Source organism: Podarcis filfolensis (genome assembly GCF_964270895.1).
Source record: "Podarcis filfolensis genome assembly, chromosome: 3".
Lineage (NCBI taxonomy): Eukaryota > Metazoa > Chordata > Lepidosauria > Squamata > Lacertidae > Podarcis > Podarcis filfolensis.
The window spans coordinates 61,155,171-61,174,493 of record NC_139606.1 but is presented as its reverse complement, the minus strand read 5'-3'; the positions used below and the strand labels follow the sequence as shown (position 1 = coordinate 61,174,493).

General features: G+C 39.8%; 1 protein-coding gene across 5 annotated transcripts in view; it reads right to left on the bottom strand.

Annotated features, from left to right (window-relative positions):
- Positions 1-19,323, bottom strand: part of PDE7B (phosphodiesterase 7B) — a 166,502-nt gene that overhangs the window by 20,659 nt on the left and 126,520 nt on the right. For all 5 annotated transcript variants that reach the window (XR_014546670.1, XR_014546671.1, XM_083607790.1 and 2 more), the window contains 2 exons: positions 7,719-7,802; positions 2,149-2,300 (listed from right to left, as the gene is read on the bottom strand). Coding sequence is in view for 3 of the 5 variants with exons in the window: in XM_083607790.1 (XP_083463916.1) it covers positions 2,149-2,300; positions 7,719-7,802 (236 nt within the window). In the remaining 2 variants the exon portion in view is untranslated. The remainder of the gene's footprint in view (positions 1-2,148; positions 2,301-7,718; positions 7,803-19,323) is intronic.

The window sequence follows — 19,323 nt, the reverse complement described above, 5'->3', positions numbered from 1 at the left end:
ATATTTAATAGCAACAGCAAGGATAACAATAAATAATTAGATTTAATAATTAATAATAAACCTGAAATAATTGTACTAATTTAAGAAAAAAATATTAGAAATAATTTAATACATAAAATTGTACTATTTGGTGCATTTATGACATTTGAAAGTGTAAGTACCTTTGTTTTAATTAAGTAATAGTTCAAATGTAGCCAGTTTTTAGAGAGGAACCTGCATAGCGAACACCGCCATCCTATACATGTCTAATCCAAAAGTCTCAGAAGCAAGCCCAAAATGAGACTTAGTCTTGGCTGGTTGTGCATAAAATTGCAGTCTAAGACACCTACGTATAGCTTAGTATTTGTCAGTTGGGAAAACAGCACTGTAAACAAAACTAGGTTTTTATATGGAAAGCTCATTATCGGAACTCACATTATTGGGGGCAGGGAGGAACTCAGAAAATGGGGGTGGGGAACCTATGGCCCTCCATTCATTTCTGGACTATTGCTCCCTTTATCCTTGACCCTTCATCCTTGATGGGAGCTGGAGTCTGACAATATCTGGATGGCCATAGTTTCACATCCCGGCTGTAGTGTAATTAACAACAATTTAGAAAATCAGCAAGACCATCTAATCTACCTGCAAACAAATCAGGACGAATGCTCAATAAACAGGTTCTCTAGAAGCACCCATAGAAACCGTAGAAAATTAGCTATGCTGAACCTGCTTTCTTTTTATCCCATTCCATCCAAGCAGATTATATATCCTTGAAATAAGTTCTTAGCATATATTTCTCTAAAAAGAACCAGCATCTTAAAGAACCATTGCTTCTGCTTTTCACTTTCAGCTTTACAGACTTCAGAAATTTATTTATTTCGTATATATTTTACATACTGCTTAACGCTAGAACCGTCTCTAAGTGGTTTAGAAAGAGAAATTGAAGGTTTGCCCAAGACTGAAATGAGCTTCTCAACACTGTGCCCTCCAACATTTCAGACAAAAACAGGGACACATTTGCAAAACCTCAACTGGTTGAAACTTCCTGACATAAGAATGTAAGAAGAGCCTGCTGGATCAGGCCAATGACCCATCTACTCCAGAATCCTATTCTCAGTGGCCAACCACTGTGGCCTGCATGAAAACCCACAAGCAGGATTCGAGCACAAGAACACGCTCCTTCCTGTGGTTTCCAGGAACCGGTATCCATTGCTGCATTGCTGCGTCCAGCTGAAAGTATGCTTTGCTGAAACCTACTTTTAACCCTTTTGAAAAGTTCGTTTGCTGAAATGCCTGCTCTCTGCTGTATTAATTTACACTGCAATACCTGGTCCAGTGCTGTTTTAGAAACCATGAAGGCAGGGGGAGCACATCCTGTTTTGCCGCTTGAGGCAAAATAGGAAGTGCCACCTTTCCCAACCCTTCCGTTCCCATACCTGTTGTGCCACTGGCACTCCTTCTTTGCATGCCCTTCTGCTTCTGCAGTTTGGGGTGAGATCTTACCCAAAACAAGAAAGACTTTGCGCACTCACAAATCTTGCGTGATTACAGCTGAAATCAGTGGCGCTTCTGCGGAGGCAGTGGGGCATCCATGGGACTGCTGCTTGAAGCATCCACAGCAGTGTGCCTAATGGCAGAGCCAGCTCTGTTTGAAGGTATGGCTTCTTTTCACAGAATCACAGAGTCAGAAGGGACCATGAGGATGATTAAAGATATACTAGAATAAGGGTAACCAACATGGTGCCATTCAGAGTCACACACTTTAGATTCCTACAACTTGCAACATTCATAACTATTGACCATGCTGGCTAGGGCTGATAAGAGTTGTAGACCAACAACATATTGACCGCACCATGTTGACTACCCATGTGCTACAACACACTTGGGTCATTTCCCCTCCCTCAGCAGTCCCCAAACCCTACCACACATTGTTCAGGAGAGGCTTCTGGCCCACTGGAGAGGCATTTCAGGGGGTGCAAGTGGTTACAGGGGGAGGAGGGGGTGAGAAACATTCTTTCCATGAACTTCCTTATGTTAAATTATCTCAGGATCCAATTCCACATATCTAACATTCCTTCATGTTGAATTCAAGCGACTCTTCAGCTGATCTCTTTGTTGCATTTAGAACAATAAGTCTTTAGTAGGGAGTTTGTTGGAGATGCCTCTTACCCTTGCTTGCCCAAGGTAGCCTTCATCCAGCAAGTACAGCGAAGCCTGTGGTACGATTCCACGCAGTAGCCTGGATGCATGGAAGTATCTCTGGAAGCTCAACAGTCTTTTTACCTTTTTCTTTGTTCCAATTTCCCCTGAGTAAATGGTATCTGTGGAAAAATGACAGGTACAAAGATCTTCACTAAACGAATAAGCAGGAACTCAATGAAGACCAGATTTTGACTATGCTGAAAATGCAGAAGTACTAGGACCGTGGGGTTTTCTCTTCCAAACAGATAGGTTTCTGCCACTATATTCTACTCTCCCAAGGGCAACAAGAAAACAAATTATAAACTGTCAAAGATATGGAGCATCAAAGCATGGATGCTTTAACATGTTCTACTGGAAAAACAAATATAAGGATAGAGTGAATTATTTAAGTGGGTTTTTCAGCGAAAAACAAAAAAGCAATGTGATTCAGAACACCTTGGACTTGCAACCAGCATGAATATTTGATAGAACAATGTTCTAGGGAATGCTGAGTAAACCATGCTGAGGGGAGCACTGGAAGATAGAAACAAAGCCAAATTTCAAACAGAATGAAACATCTGCAGTCATAACAGAAGTGTGAAAAATATCCTTAAAAATGCATGTTATATTTAAATAATGTAATGGTGGCACTGACTAAACACACATGACCAGATGGTATCTGGTACAAGATGCTCCATGATAATGTACAATTCATTATATTTTTATGTTTCCCAACTTACCTTACATAGGCGATGTTCAGGTTGGGGCAATTGTCTTGGGCCTCGTACATAGAGGCACCCAAACAAACCAAGACAAACTTGGTTATGTTTCAGTGTTCATCATAAGCTACCCGCCATTTACTGGGTACAAGATCTTCTCTTTTTGTCCCTTTGTTTGGCCTCCCCTCCTCTCTCAGACTGCCAGGAGTGAAGCGGCTTGACCCAGACAGTCTGAGAGACCAGTTCCCAAAGAATCTGCAATCAATTGTTTCTAACAGAGGCTGTGTGCATATTACTGACTTAAAATATAATGAGGTTATCTCTACCCTGGCTGTGTTTCAAACCACTTTTGTATTTATCAGTATGGTTTGATGTATTTCAAAGTCACCTATGTTGTAATATTCATTTACTGACACTTGAGTGCATGAAAGGGTTAGCCTGCCCTGAGCTCAAGTTGCCAGTGTAGGTGAAGTTACTAGGCTTCCAGCAGCCTTTGCTTCCTCTCCTCTCTTTCTTTTCTTTCTCCTGCTTCCCTCTCTGTTACAAGAGAGAAAACAATCTCTTCCAAACCTCTCTCTTCAACAAGCCACTGTCTGTTGATACAAGTGGAGGAGAGGGTGTGTTTATGTCTTCATCATATGACTTAACAGTTTCAAATCAGACTGAAGCTGTTATAGGGGGAAATGCATCAAAGTGCAGCATTTCCCAATAATCTACAGGATAGATATGGATTGTGGCTAATGTTCTGTGTTCACAGTCCATTGGTGGGAGCATACTGGGTGTGGAGTTAATGGAAGCAGGAATACAGCCTGACTTGTGCTTATTGGTCAGCAGTTGCCTCTGCTTATGAGTTTCCTCTCTGAACAAGAAGTATGCTCCAAGCTTTCCAATCCAGTTCAGAAATTCCACTGAAGATTAGACCACGACCCAATGACCACTATTAGAGAAGCCACTGTGTTTCTAGTCGACCACTGGACAGGAATTTATTCCACTGAAAACCTACTAAATTCAGTAGGGAAACCATCAAAATTGTACTGGCCAAATTGGTTGATACCTGACAGCACATTAACTGCTGAATCTGCAAACAGATTAAGGTAAAGTACTGCAAACTTAGGTTTAGTTCCACTGACTCTAGAGGGGCAGCAAATCATTCTGCAAATGCAATTGTATGATAGAACTGCATTGTGTCGCAGTAATAAATTTGACAATCAACCATCTAAGGAATTTTCAGATTGAGTGTCTTAACCTAGCTTCCTAAATCTTATCTGTAGTTTTATAGTAAGATACATTTCAAAGTGTAAAATTATGGCTGATTACAGAGTAAGTGAAAGGAAATAGCCATTCTTTCCCCCCGTTCCTCCTTAAGGAAAATGAACATAACCTGCAATAACAGAAAACCCTGTTTTTCATTTATCATCTTAATAGTTCATCCACTTTGTTCTCTCTCTTCCTTGTGTCAGCTGGAAAATCTCAATGTTATCATCAGAACACCCTTTCCTTAGAACAGAAGGTCAGGTAACAAATTAAGCAACTCACCGCTATATGTGTGTGTGTGTGTGTGTGTGTGTGTGTGTGTGCAAGTGTAAGTCATATATGAAAAAGGATCAAGTAACTAGTCAGATTCTTGTACAAATATTGTCCAAGTAATATAAAAAAAAATTGTGGAATTAGAAAAACAATCCTTTATTGTATTTGCAAGTTAACACTGGGACATTATTTTAGTGAATTAAAATATCTCAACAAGTTGATTTGGTTTTCTCAAAAAAAAAAAAAAAAAGGAAGGGAAGGGAAGAGTCTAACCTACTTTCAGTAATGGTTTCAACTAATTAAAATTCGAAAAACATAGATATTTTCACCATAACTGAAGTCCTTTGAGAATCCTACACGAGGATTCCATAACTATGTCCTGTTTCATGGTATTCCAGCTTTACTTGTACATCTTCTAGCTAAAAGTATCATCAAATACTTTAATATATGTCTAATCAGAAGTAAGCCTGATTAAATTTTATGAGACTTTCTGCTTCTGCACCATACTTTTAAAGCACATTTTATTTCCCAAAGAATCTTGAGAACTTGTTAAGGAATCTTGGAATTGTATACTACAGTATCCAGGATCCCATTTGGGCATGAGGAAAGAAATGAGCTTTAAATGGATGGTGCATACACAGCCTTGCAGCCTAACTTAAGCAAATGAAATGATTCATGTTATTGGGTTTGAAAATAAAATGCCATTTTACTAGTATTTTATTTGAACACACATACCAAGAAATCCAAAAGATATGCTGGAGTTTTTGTGGATATTCTTTTTATGGTGTTCATGAGTGGGTGAGCTGAAAAATTCTCAAGCCACATCTAGATGGGTCTGATACCAGTATCAATTTCTGTGCTTTCAAAACCTGTAAGTCACATATGCAGTGCCCTTCAGCCTGTTTGATTCTTTACTAAGTCCATCTTGGTAGGCACCAGTCTGACACAGGCTGAACTTTTATGGTGAGCATGGGGATGTCTCAGAGAAAAAAAATGCCTTTCCCCAGGGCACTTTCCCCTCTCCAGCTGTGCATTAGTGCCTGACAGGGATTTCAAGAAACTGGCATCTGAGTGCACCAGACACTACATTTGAACACTATGATATTGCTTTGGAACACAGTATCAACTTTCATGGGGGGTAACGTTCTGGTGATCACACCTAAAGCCAAAACTGCATATACAGTAGACAAAGCACTGGGTTCAATGGCAGGTGGGATGTCAAAAATATTACACCCCCCCCAGATGTCTGCCCTATTTCTTCCCCACTTTCAAATTTTTTTTTAATTGCTAAGTGCATAAAGTTAAATGCTTGGAGGTTACAGACTTACTGTAGTCTGTTCTGCCAAACTTGGGAGAGAGAGGGAGGGAGAGAGAACGTGCTCTAAAGTAGACAGATGAGCCACAAGTCAAGTTCAAAGTGTACAGTTCACTATACTTGAGCCAGGGTTACCTAAAGACATTTCGGTGCTTGAAGCAAAATCTCCAAGTGGTGTCTCCCTCAAGCCCCAAGCTAACGTCTATGAAGGAAGAAAGTTCAGAGAATGAAAATATAACCCAAGAATACTAACTGTACTTGTATAGTTGTTGGTCAAAGGAAATCTGCATCCTAGTGTTAATATTTTTAGATATGAAAGTGACTTTCACTGGACAATCTTGTGTAATTTGTCCTAATGAACAATAAGAGATGTAGGTCTCATTATCAATCACTTATAGGTGTTAATAATGAAGTATATTAATATGGTTCATAGTCCCTTTCTTGGGCTGTAGTTCTAGGTGCTTAATAACAAATTCCCCATTAGGAACATAACAGGTTATTGGTTTGTGAGGTTTTTAGTTCTTGCTTTTATTATGTATTTGGTGTTTTTAACTTGCATTTGTATGTTGTGAACCGCCTTGAGATCTATGGAAGAAGGGTGGTATAAGCAAGCAAGCAAGCAAGCAAGCAAGCAAACAAACAAACAAGGAAAAGCACCCCCCCCAGTTCTCTGGGATTCACTTGCCCCCCTGCCACTGTACCACATGGAATTCCCTCTTGTTCTTAATTAAGGCAATCAAGAAATATGTGCTGTATCAGTCATTGACAGATTGCATCCTAAGATAATGAAAGCCAATTTTAATCACCACACATGAGTCACTGAAAAGATTTGGTTCAGTGATTCACTGAGCAACTTAGTCAATCGGAGGATTGCTGCCTTACCAGGAGAATCTGTTTGGAAATCCAAGCTGGGCTAAGCTCCAGGAAAATGGGGGGAAAGGATGCAATAAACATCTGATAACAGAAGCACTATAAATAAATGTGAAATTTACCCTTCATACTATACAGATAACCTGTTCTTCTACAGATGGCCATGTTTAATTACACACACATATCAGAACTCTCACTTTGAGAGAATTGAGGGGTTTACAGAATTGCGACATGGTTTGTACACTGAAATGTGCTACAGATTCATACAGGTTAAAGGCACAGTTCAGATGAAGGAAAGCATTTTAAGTTATGTTCAATAGGATTTTAGAGTGCTTAACTGTGGCTTGATTGTGGCCCATACCACAAGCAGAAATTCCACCAAGTGAAAGGAACATTGAGCTAAAACCATAAATCTTCATGAGTTGCAAAATTCAGGATTACATATTCTAGAAAACTCCCAGGCCTCAAAGAAAACAAGCCCCACCTGAAATCCCAAGTGGAAATAGCACACCTGATCCCGCACGGGGGATTCTTCATCACATAACAGCCCTTTGCTTGTTTGTCTAGCTTCCTATTTGACACATAAGGAAGATGGAGGGGAAACTCCCTAGGATACTTTCTAAGGGCTCATCCACCACATCTGCTTGTCCCGTGCCTAGAAAGCATGGGTCCAAGCAGTCTCCCCCTTGCCCCACTCTTTTCTCAGGGAAAACCCACTCTTTAGCTCTAAACTGGAGGAAATGGCAACCCACAGAAAACCTGGTTGCCATTTGCTCTGATTGAGTGCTAGAGAGCAGTTTTCCCTGGGGGGAAGCTGTGGGACAAAAGGAAATGTGGTTAAATAGATTTTCCATATGTGCCTCTGATTTTATTTCTTCAACAGCAGGCAAGGTAGTGTGTACTGGCTTGTTCTCTTATCTGTCCATGAATTCTAGCCTCTGGGAACATCCAGAACTGAGTAAGCAGTTTTCACCTGATGCCGCAGCTAAGGGAAAATAATTTATGAATGTGAAATTTAATTTATGACTTTGATCATAATTATTAGACTTGTGGTATAACAAGTTAAATAGTGCATTTAAAAAAGCCCCTCTGCCCACAAATCCACTTTCCGATAAGTGATCACTTACTGTTGAGAAGGCGGAAGTCTATGAATGGGTAGGAACCACGTCGCTCAGAGAGAACCCCTGTCTGACCTCTCAGCCGTGCATCTCCTGCAAAACATGATTATTCAGCCAAGATTAGAGACACATTTTCTTCCAAGAGAATGTTGAGATACCTTATTAAGCCACGAGATTAATGGTAGCAAAGGAAAATGTCTACGAAGCCAAGTTTGATTTGATATAGTAAACTGGGTTTACTATACCTGGGGGGAGGGGTGGTCTTTTCTCAGCTTAGGGTCTGTATTTCCTTGTGGTTAGCCATCCAGTTAAAAGTAAAAAAAGTCAAAGTAATGAAGTCTACAGCCATCTGTGCACATTTGATGTTCCTATGCTGTTCCTACTGCTCATGGAATCTGCACTGATCTTTTTTTGGAGAGTGAGAGGAGGAAGCGGCCAGTGAACTATAATATGGCTGCATACACCTTATAAGCTTAAAACACAGGTCATTCCTTTTCTCAGTTTGGACTGAAGTTGGTTTGGGGGGAAACTCATCAGATTGGTATTTTGTATGGATAGATACAGAATAGGTATGTATTCTGTGTTACATTGTGTGTACACAGCTTCTCAGAATAGCAGAGGGAACACTGGATGCAGAGTAAACAAGAATGTGTACACAGCCTAAGACACACACATCCTTTATGCTAACGGGTTTTTCAGCACACTCACAAGAAACAAGTCTTTTGCAAGTTTCATGTAAGTTCATGGAAATTGGGCAATAGCTAATTGACAATACAGTGACAGAGTCCAAGAAATGTGAGTCATTTCCTTCTTATGGAGTAATTCAAGACTTCCATATCCCTGGAAATCCATATTTGTATCTGTATCTGGTTAGCAAAACAAGCACATACTGGAAACAATTATAGTAATCCTCGCCTATAGGTCTTAACTCTTGCTCATTGATTACTTCATCAAAAATAGTGAACATATCAATTGATTTCATGTATCTCTAGGCTGATTTGAAATGTCTAATCTTTATTTAATTAAAAATACATGGGGTGAAATAGTGTAAAATTATCATTGAAGATCTGCAAGCAAGAGCATATACAGTGGTTCCTCGGGTTACAGATGCTTCAGGTTACAGACACTTCGGGTTACAGACTCCGCTAACCCAGAAATAGTATCTTGGGTTAAGAACTTTGCTTCAGGATGAGAACAGAAATCGTGCTCCGGCGGCATGGCAGCAGCAGGAGGCCCCATTAGCTAAAGTGGTGTCTCAGGTTAAGAACAGTTTCAGGTTAAAAATGGACCTCCAGAACGAATTAAGTACGTAACCAGAGGTACCACTGTATTTGTGGCATTTCTAATGGATCTTTCCTGGGAAATTAACATGCATTTTAAATACCAATATTTCTTTATTTAATTTTTTTAAATCCCATTCTTCTCCCAAAAAGGCTCCCAAGGTGACTTACAGATTATTATTAAAAACAAAAAAAAGCCAGAGGCTTACCATTTAAAAGACATGGCACAAAAGGAAAAGAGGGGAGGAGGAAGAAGGAAAAGGCAAACTTAGGCACCAATTTTTAAAGTTACATTTCTTATAAAGACTGGCTCATAATATGTTTAAAGGCATTTCTCAAAACATGAGCTTAAAAAGAAAAAATATTACTCTGAAATTAGTACTTTCTGGTTCCAATCTGACTAGAGTTTTGCATGATAAGTTGTTCCATTAGTACATTTCCCCATGTGTATCAGTTGCTGGTTCAGGAACAACAGACGTAAATCAAATGGACATCCAAGCAGAACCAAATTAAGACATTTAGAAGCCCTAAGCACTGAAAAGATTATTGTGCCCTCCACCTGTAATTCAAAATAAAAGCAATACTAAACCGTAAAATAAAATTTTGAAATAAAAAGAAATAAAACAGAACACAGATTTATTGCAACACATGACAGGACTTGATTTCCTCACATTATTTTGACCTACATTACTAGGCAGGGGTAAGTAGTAAAAAGAAAACAGAAAAATGGGGGGAAGAGTGTGGAGTGGATGGTTAGGAAGTCTAAGTTCTGATGTTCACAGCCTGGTGCAACAAGTCACATGTAAACAACCTTTAAAGTGTTAATGCATTTGGATCTGGTCCACTGTTTCTTGCTCCTTCTCCTTGGGGCAGGTTACCATGAAGTACCTCCATCAGAATCTTGGGTACTTACTGCAAGACTTTGGAAAACGTTTCTTTCTCAAGTCTAGGAGTTAACAGCAAGGAGACTAATGCATGCATGAGGGCAGAAACAGGGTGAACAGGTGCATGTGTGCCAGCCCTGCCCCCTCCACATCACCCCCAACCTTCCCACACACAAAAATGTGTTCACATGCTGAGATTAAACCCTTTCACCTAGATAGTGCATCTGCTATTGGGGAATTCATTTTTCATCACTTCGATAATTACATTTATCACTGGCATATTTGATTACCCGCCCACTCTTCCTGATATGTAGTTGAAGTAGTGTCATAGGAGTGTATTGGCTAGTGCCGAGGACATCACTGACAAAAAGCAGCGCCTCCCATGCTCGATAAAACAGATTATCTTAATCTGCAGACACTGTTGTCTTCTTCAGAGGCTCAGCTGAAGAATACTAGTTTCTCCTGTTCTTTTTATTTTTTTAGTTTATAAGAGCTCACTCTACTTTCTTCATTTCTGGAATGCATAACTTCCATGTTTACAAAAACAAAACAAAACCCTAACAACCTGGCAAAAGAGCAATCTGCCCACATCATGCTGTGAATTTCTGTGTCCCTGTTGTGTGACCCCAGTGACCACAGGCTGTGTGTATATAGAAAAGTGCTGAGTGTAAATCACATGCTGAGTACTTGCAAAAGTTACAGGCCAGGTAAAGATTGTTTACCATAGGAGACATTTCCAATAGCAACTCCATGGCAACTGTAACGTATGTTCTACCCTTAAGATTTTGGAGGTTTGATAGTAGCATCATTAATTGCAGGAATCGGCACATGCATTTTAGGCTTTCTTGCATGCATTCCACCTTCCTGCCTTATTTGTTCAAAACCAAAGCAGAATGGGTGTTACATTTTTCTTTTAACTTCATCTTCTCTTAAAAAGAAAGGATTCTGTAGAAAAGAAACAGAAAACTATAATCTTGAAAAGCTAGAGTTGCTCCAGCCTCTTTGCACCACGAAGAAAAATAATCATAGCAAAGAGAAATGGAAAAAGGGCTGTCTCTTTTCTGCTTGTTGAAGCTGAAGTCAAAAGATATCACTCAGGAATGTTCAGTGTTACAAACAGCTACTTGTCTGTCAGAGCCAATGGCTGGGGCAGCTGCTGGTTCTCCCAAAGGAGACGTTCCTCAGATTAATCTGTTGCCCACTTCGCTTCTTACTTTGTCTGTGTTTAACAAAAGTCTGTGCTAGGTAACACTTTTTGTTTTTAATATGGCTTATTATGTAACTGTCAGCGAGTGTGGGTGCTCTGATGACAGCTTACTGTTAATGGAACATCAGTTTAAGTGACCAAAAACAAGCAGCTGGCTATAGCTAAAGCATCAAGGTCAATGTGGGATGTAGAGAAGAAAGCAAGACAAGACTGGGACATGGCTGGTACCAGCACCAGTTAAGAGCAGGGCTGTAGACCAAAAAACATATTGAGCTGGATAGTCGACATATATGCAATGCTGAGGAGCATGGGGCTACTCCAAACATCTGCGATTCATGGGTGCGCAATACCACACTTGTTACAGAAAACAGACTGAAATGGTTATCCTATAAAAGTCTGTGAGTGTGCAAAGAAACACTGAGAACTAAGGTTGCAATCATAACCCCACTTACCTGAGAGTAAGCCCCATTAAATTCAACAGGACTTAATTCGGAGCAGACATGGCTAGGATTATGCTGTAAGGAACAACTGACGTGATCTATCATGATATTTGTGCAACAGCAACCTGTCCCCCCCGCCCATGTTTTTAATGAGATTCACAAACCCAACCCCAGACAGGCCCAATTAGCCTTCTAAAACCTCCGGAAACGTAAAAGTCCAGGCTTCCTCCCTTGCAGTGCCCTATAATCTTAGCATAACTTCAAGAGCACATTAAGAACATAAGAGCCCTACCGGATCAGTCCAAATGCCCATCTAGTGCCGCATCCTGTTGCGTATATTGCATTTGGAAAAAACAATTCACTTTAGTTTTTGAAAAACAAACCTTGCAGGTATCAAGATTAATTGCATTGCTGTGCAGATTCAAAAGCTAACGAGCATAACTCAACTGTCCTTGAATGCCATTGCTGCATTTTACCACGTTGCAGACCACAAGGGTTATCACATTCTACAGCTTATTCCCTGAACCAATGATTAGCAGAATAAAAAAAATGAAAAATGCCAGATAATATATGGAATTTAGCTTCTGAGTTAGAAGAATTTAAATTACCCTATACAGGGTGTTGTTGTTGTTTTTAAAGTGCACAGCGCATGCAGTCTGATATAACTAAACTCACTTAGCAACATATAATGCACTGTGTTACTATGGCAACCCGATAGCCAGGGCCTTCATTAATATTTCTAACAAGTTTCATTACGATAATGTGTTTTATTAATTATGTAAATACTAGTTGATGAGTGTTCGGTTGCCTTTGTAAAATTCCTTTCACCAGAGGAGCAGCGTTCACATGTACATATTGATGCAGAGAACTGAACTGGGAATTAACCTTTTTCATTAAAGCATGCTCACCACTGCCAATTTTATTTTGACGAAAAAGAAGCTGTAGGGTCCCAGGATTCTGGATCTGACCTTCCACCAATTTCCTAGCAACTCCCCCTCCCTTTGCTCCTACTTGTGTTCAGAGGTCTGTAGTAAACACTATGCACAGGAAACTCCCCCATCTATGACATGTCTCGGATTCATGACTTGCCATCAATTGGAGGATGCCAATTGTTTTCAGCTTACTAAGTCCTAGACGTAGAAACAGCAACTTGTGGATTTCCAATGAAGCTGAATGTTGGAAGATTCAAGACAGATAAAAGAAAGCACTTCTTCATGCAGAGCCCAGCTATACTATGAAACTCATTTGCATAGGTGGCAGCGATGGCACCAACCTGGACGGCTTTAAAAGAGGATCGGACCAATTCACGGAGGAGAGGGCTATTGATGGCTACTAGCCGTGAGAGCTATGTTCTGTCTCCACAGTTGGAGGCAGCAATGCTTCTGAATGCCAGTTGCTGGAAACTGCAGGAGGGGAGAAGGCTCCTGTGCTCAAATCCCGCTTGCTGGTTTCCCCCATTCATCTGGTCAGCCACTGTGAGAAAAGGATGCTGGCCCAAATAGGCCATTGGCCTGATCCAGCAAGCTCTTCTTATGTTCTTATCAACAACACAATCTAGCACACCAGGCAGAAAAGGTTATTGCTCATATCTCTTTGTGCTCTGTTAGTTTTCTGTTGTGGTGGTGGTGGGAAATTTATTTGCATATACGGTAGCTTTCAAAAATCCGATCCTTTATGTGCTTTTGCTTGCAAGGAGTTGCTCTTATTAAAAAGGCATTCCCTTCAACAATCTGGAGTGATACAGCCCCAATTTACCACTTCATTATTCGGCTGCATATGTAGACTAGCCTAATTTTCAATAAGTTGTTTGCAAAGCCTAGCTCATTGTTTCTTTAAACACTTCAGTGTTGTGGTAGGCACCACTCGGTAATTAGTGTGTGCTGCTGTAATAATTTATTTGCAAACACAATAAAGCAGAATCAAACCATTAACTTTCACAATTTTAAACAACTGTGCCCTTTCCAATTGCCTGAAATATCTGTGACCATTTCTTGCAAATGATGAACAAATTTCCAATTAAGAACGGACTTGCAGATCATTTATAGCTCTCAGCAAATGCATGTCCTTTGTCTGTGCTCATGGATTTAATGAGTCACACTGCATGCATTTTGTTTTATGATTGTGCAATTGATGTAATATGTACATAGTAATTTGTGAATTCTATTGAAGATACAATTGGACCTTCTTTCTTTTTCAATTATTTTAAAGCACAGCCTGGCCAAAATCACACATGAGCTTCAGCTGGGATCAGTGCTTTACTTATAGAAAAAATGGTGCCAGTAATATGTACCCTTGAGTACCCCCCCCAAAAAAAAGCACTGGTTGGGATTCTCTTTCCAATGCAGTTCATGGGCTTTCTTCACTTTAACTGTAAGCAGCTCCCATCCAACTAGTGTAGAATAAAAGAGGAGTCTACTTCCCAAGACTGTGGTGTATACAGCTCTATAGCTAAATCCAGATGCATGGAGGTTTATTTCCCTAGCATTTTTTGCCTCATTCCTCCCCACCCCCTTTCTTTGCATGAGATGCCAACTAATGCATCCCAATGCCAAGTAGCTGCTGTAACATCTGGCTCATGGACAGCTTCTCCTGCCAGATGTGTTACAATAACCATTGAAACCGATCCTGCTGGAAATTTAGCCAGGCTGTCTTTGATTGTCTTTATTCTGACAGATGCCACCTGCTTTGGGGGATTTTCTTTGTTTTAAAAGGCTTGTGCTGTGATCTTGAACATCTCCAATATTCTAGATTGGACACCCTTTTTGTATCACAGGCATTTCTGGTTTTGTTTTGGGAAAACTCAAATGACATGCTCAAATTGGCAAGATTTGAATATTTAGGTTGCAAGTCTTGGATTTCTGGCAGGAATCTAAACATTTGGGCAATGGGGAAAGGAAGACAAGCATGTCTTCAGAAAATCCAGTAGCAGCATGAGAGCTAGCAGTAGGATTTATAGAGGGGAAGTTATGCAAGGTACAGAAATAACTTTGTGTAGGAGTTTTTGTGATCACCAAGAGTCCGGCACAAATCACCCATTGATTTCTAAAAGGTTTGCAAGCTTTCAGCGATTTAATCATTAGATTCATCAATTAAAACCTTGCTTGTTATACAGCTGCAAATTTTAGTCAGTGTATGCATTTTAATTAGTGGGGCCAAGACTGCTGACTTTTCAAAGCCATTTTGCCTCTAGTGACAAGGAATTAAAATGTAAGCAATGAACAGGCTCTTCTTAGTATTGTGTGGAAGTTTTCATTTATTAATATGCCAAGCTGTATCACAGTTCACCAAAACACACCTATAGAGAGGTTTCTTTAAATGTGCAATTTTATTTCAATTTAATAAATTACAAACTGTACAATTGATCTGCTAAAATGTTCTTACTAGTGAATAGCTGTACACAGATAGCACAACTTCCTGTATGGTTCTCAAAAGTTTTTCTCTGTGACCATGAAGGCTAAATAATAATAATACGTATAATATGTTTAGGATTCTGTATTTCACATACATTGCTTGGATCCTAAGATGTGGACGGAAGGAAATTCACAGAAGAAAAGTTTCCCACACCTCCTCTGCCCCCTGAAAAATCTCTCCGAAGGTTGTAGTCCAGGCCTTTAAATTACAAATATCTGTATTAACCAAATAATTGTTTTTAAGAATTCATTTAGAAGGGTCCTAGCTGTGCCCTTCAATTCCCCAAACTCTTCTTCAAGTCATATTTGAAAACATAAAGAGCAGGACGTTTCAGGAACTGGGTTGTGTGATGCAGGCTCAGTTTTCCCCTTCCCCAAACCTTTCTGAATTTCCAAACAGAGTAATCCCAGGGGGACAAGCCTTTTGGCCAACTTTGGCCAAAAACATCACAAAGAAAGTGGCCCCTAAATTGTAATATCCTCATCCTATTCATACAAAGGAAAATGCCCCCCTCCCTTCTGCTGCCCTCACTGTCAATGTTTCCTAAGATATAGGTTAAAGCTGAAAAATCAGTGAGGATATTTATTTTGGCAGGAAAGTCCTATAATCGTGCCTCTGTATTTTGTTTCTTTCTAGGCAGCAAATCTTTATATAGAGAGAAGAGGGGGAGTTTGGATGTTCATGCAAAACAGATGGTTAATCTAAAACTTCTAGATGAAAACATTTTACAGATCTTGAAGTAATATACCAATAGTGGCTCCCATACTAGTTCTCTCAAATCACAACCTTGAGTCTTTGGGTACAAAGGCATATGACTGTGTAATATTGAATGAAATTGTAGAAATATATGGTTTCTCATTGTATATATTTTAGCATGTGTAAACTTGTAGGAAATACTGCACAGAGCTCTTTCCTCCCAGGCACATAAACTCATTTTGTAGCTCAGTGTGATAGTGTACAGGCTTCTCTGAAATGCAACTTTTGCATCTTAGAAGGAGGTAAATAAGAAAGGCTTACTTATTCATTCATTCATTTACCCTGCCATAAATCAATGTGAATACAGGGGGTCAAAATTTTCTGAATTTTTATTTATCTTATTTATATAATCCCTCCTTGATCAGGAGAAAGAGAGAGAACATGCTGCAAGCCAAGTAGTGCCTTGAAGTGAATGTGCCTTGGACTGCTGTTTAAGGTATAAGTGTTATAAATACACATTTATAAAATAAAAAGGCTATGAAGTTGACTTTCCTCCCCCTTCCTCCCTGCAGCAGCCCACCAAAGTGGTCACATGGCAGAATGCTGAGAAATTTCAATCATTTGGTCCCAAGAGTAGAAAGAATATAGCAAGAAAAGTTCATGATCCTCCTGCTTTTTGCCATGTATCAAAAATTCAATTCAACTTTCAATTAAACTTTTTATTGCACTAGCCATAGGCCATGGCATCATTCAGAAGGAGAACAACAACAACAATAACCAGAAAAATCATTGGGCACCACAAATACAATAAAACCATGGTCACAGCTACTAAAATTATTTGTTGCATTAAATAGAATAGAATAGCAGAAGATTCTCAGGTAAGATGTGCCAAATTAAGTATCCGAATCCCCTTTGTAGTTGACCACTATTTTATCTAGTTCTTTCCTCCTGATCTTCTTAGCTGCCAGTGCATAGAGTGCTACTTTATAAGTAACAAAGTCATCAGTGTCACTCAGCAGCCATTTCACCCTTTCCACCCTATTCAAATGTGTTCCATTCGTAAATAGGGATTTTATAAATCGGTCTTTTGGGTCTATATATAACGGGCACTGCAATAAATAATGGCACAGGTCCTTGACGCAGGGTTGTCCACACAGAGTCTCTCTTCGTAATATACTTTTCTGTACCATCCATCCAACACCGGCGAGGGCATCGATTGGAATCTTAGTTCTGTAAAAGCAATTCTTAGTATGGCAAGTGGGAGCTTTGTCAGGTATCTGGCTCGGGCATGCTACGTCTTGATAAGTGGGAACCATGGTGAGCTCTTGGTAGAAGCAATCATGGTTAGATCCCTTTCTGCATTGGACCTAAAGAGACAGTCTCTTAAGTGCCTCTTATCCATCTTCATGGTCACCTGAAGATCTTGTAATTGATATTGGGACAAGAGGCGTTGGATGCCAGCCTTCCAACATTTGGTCTGTTCCCGTTCTATGTGAGACATAGTGGGGAATCTCTCCTCCGAAAGAGATTGAAGTCTTTTCACATAATTTAGGCACAGGCAATCAGTTCTAGCCTGTATTGTTCTCACATCAGCTTCAGCACGAAGAAGAGCAGCTGGGGTCCCGTTGGGGAGTGAGAGCATTTTCCTGAGGAATTTGCTCTGCACTATTTCTAAGGCTTTGTTAGCATTTGGCTCCATGCCCCATATCGCTACTCCACGGAGCATCTGGGAAACCACTTTACTGGCAAAGATTTTCAACACAGGTTCTAATAGGTTCTTACCCGCGGTAAAATAGAATTTCATTAGTGCCCCACAAGCTTTCTGCACTTTGAGTTTCGTAGCCTCAATTCCATGATAGTGTCTCAGTGAAAAGAACTCCCAGATATCTGAAGGAGCGTATTTGCTCCAGATTCTGCTGATCCATTTTCCATTTGAATCTGGGACTACGCTTCCCAAAGACCATAATTTTGGTCTTGGAGTAATTCACGAAGAGGTCTTCCTGCTTGCAGTACATAATGTATCAAAAATATGTACATGGCATGGAGAAAGTGGATAAAGAAAAGTTTTTCTCCCTCTCTCATAACGCTAGAACTCATTGACATCCAAAGAAGTTGAATACTGGAGGAGTCAGAAAGAAAGACAAAAGTACTTAAACTATGGAATTTACTACCACAGGAGCCAATGATGGCCACTAACTTGGATGGCTTTAAAAACAGAAACTGTATGTTTCTGAATACAAGTTTCTGGAACCAGAGGAGGGGAGAGTGCTCTTGTGCTCATGGGTTTCCTACAGAAATCTGGTTGGCCACTGTGAGAAGAGGCTGCTGGACTAGTAGGTTTGTTGGCCTGTTCTACCTGGCTATTCTTATGTTAAAAGCCTCTTTTGAAGGTTGGGGAATAGTGAATGGTGTCAGATGTCACATAGAGGGCTGATGGATACCAGTGAATCCCTGAAAATTTGGTGCAAACAGCTTATTTGGTAGTCTGAGTGCACTACACTTCCATGAACGGTTAACACCATCTCTTAGATGTTACCCTGAGTCCATTGAAAGAAGGATGGGCTAGAAACCTAACAGATAAATGCACAACCAGCACTAGAGTAGGCCTACCAAACGTAGAACCCTAGAACATTCACAAAATGCCAGCCATTTACTTTCTGCCTGCAAAATTCTTGATAGAACATCAGCTTGGCCAGGTTCTTATTAAATCTAGGAAACTGCAGTACATAGATGGTGGACTACAAATAATATTGAGCTGCTCATTTCACAAGGCTGTACTTGGCTGCCATTTCCCTCCAGGGCAGGGATGGGGAACCTGTGGCCCTCTAGACATTACTTCCATAATCCCAGACTGTTGTGATGGGGCTGATGGGAGTGGGAGCCCAACAACATTTGCAGAGGCCACTGGTTCCCCACCCTTCCTTCATAAGGAAGAAGCTTCTCTTTAAGTTGAGCTCCGGCTTCTTCAGACGCATGCTCTGCACTAACTTGCTCTTTTTTCTTTTTTTTAATAAGTTTTTATTGTTAAAATAGTTCATCATTAATACACATATACAAGCATACAAACATACATTTCATACAATCCTTAAAAGTGTTCAAACATACTTACATTCAATCCCACAAATAATTGCTTTCCCCATCACCATCCACCACCCCTCACCCCACCTTTGTGTTTGACTTCCAAACTATTCAATTACAATTTCTTTCCACTTCTATTACTTTCTTTCACACACCTTTAGCCTAATTTCATACTTCTTTTTCTATTACACATTGTTATCCATCTTATTTGATATTTCAGTATTTGAAATGGAACTTGTTTATTCTAATAGGAGTCCTGATTTTTCGATATGATTTTGCAAGTATCTTTTAAACACCTTCCAGTCCCTACCTATCTTTTCATTTGAAATCCTTCCAACTTCTTCCATTGTTTTGGATATATTGTAATACTCCAATGATTTGGCAAGCCACTCTGTTTTTGTCGGTATTATACCACTTTTCCAGTTTTTCGCAATCAATAGCCTTGCTGCTACTGTTGCGTATAAATATAAGGTCTTATCTTCTTCCTTTAGGCTACCTGGTACTATTCCCAATAGAAAACCTTCTGGTGTTTTCCTAAACGAGTATCTAAACATTTTTTTTCATTTCATTATATATTATTTCCCAAAATTGTTTGATGTTTAAACAATTCCACCATAT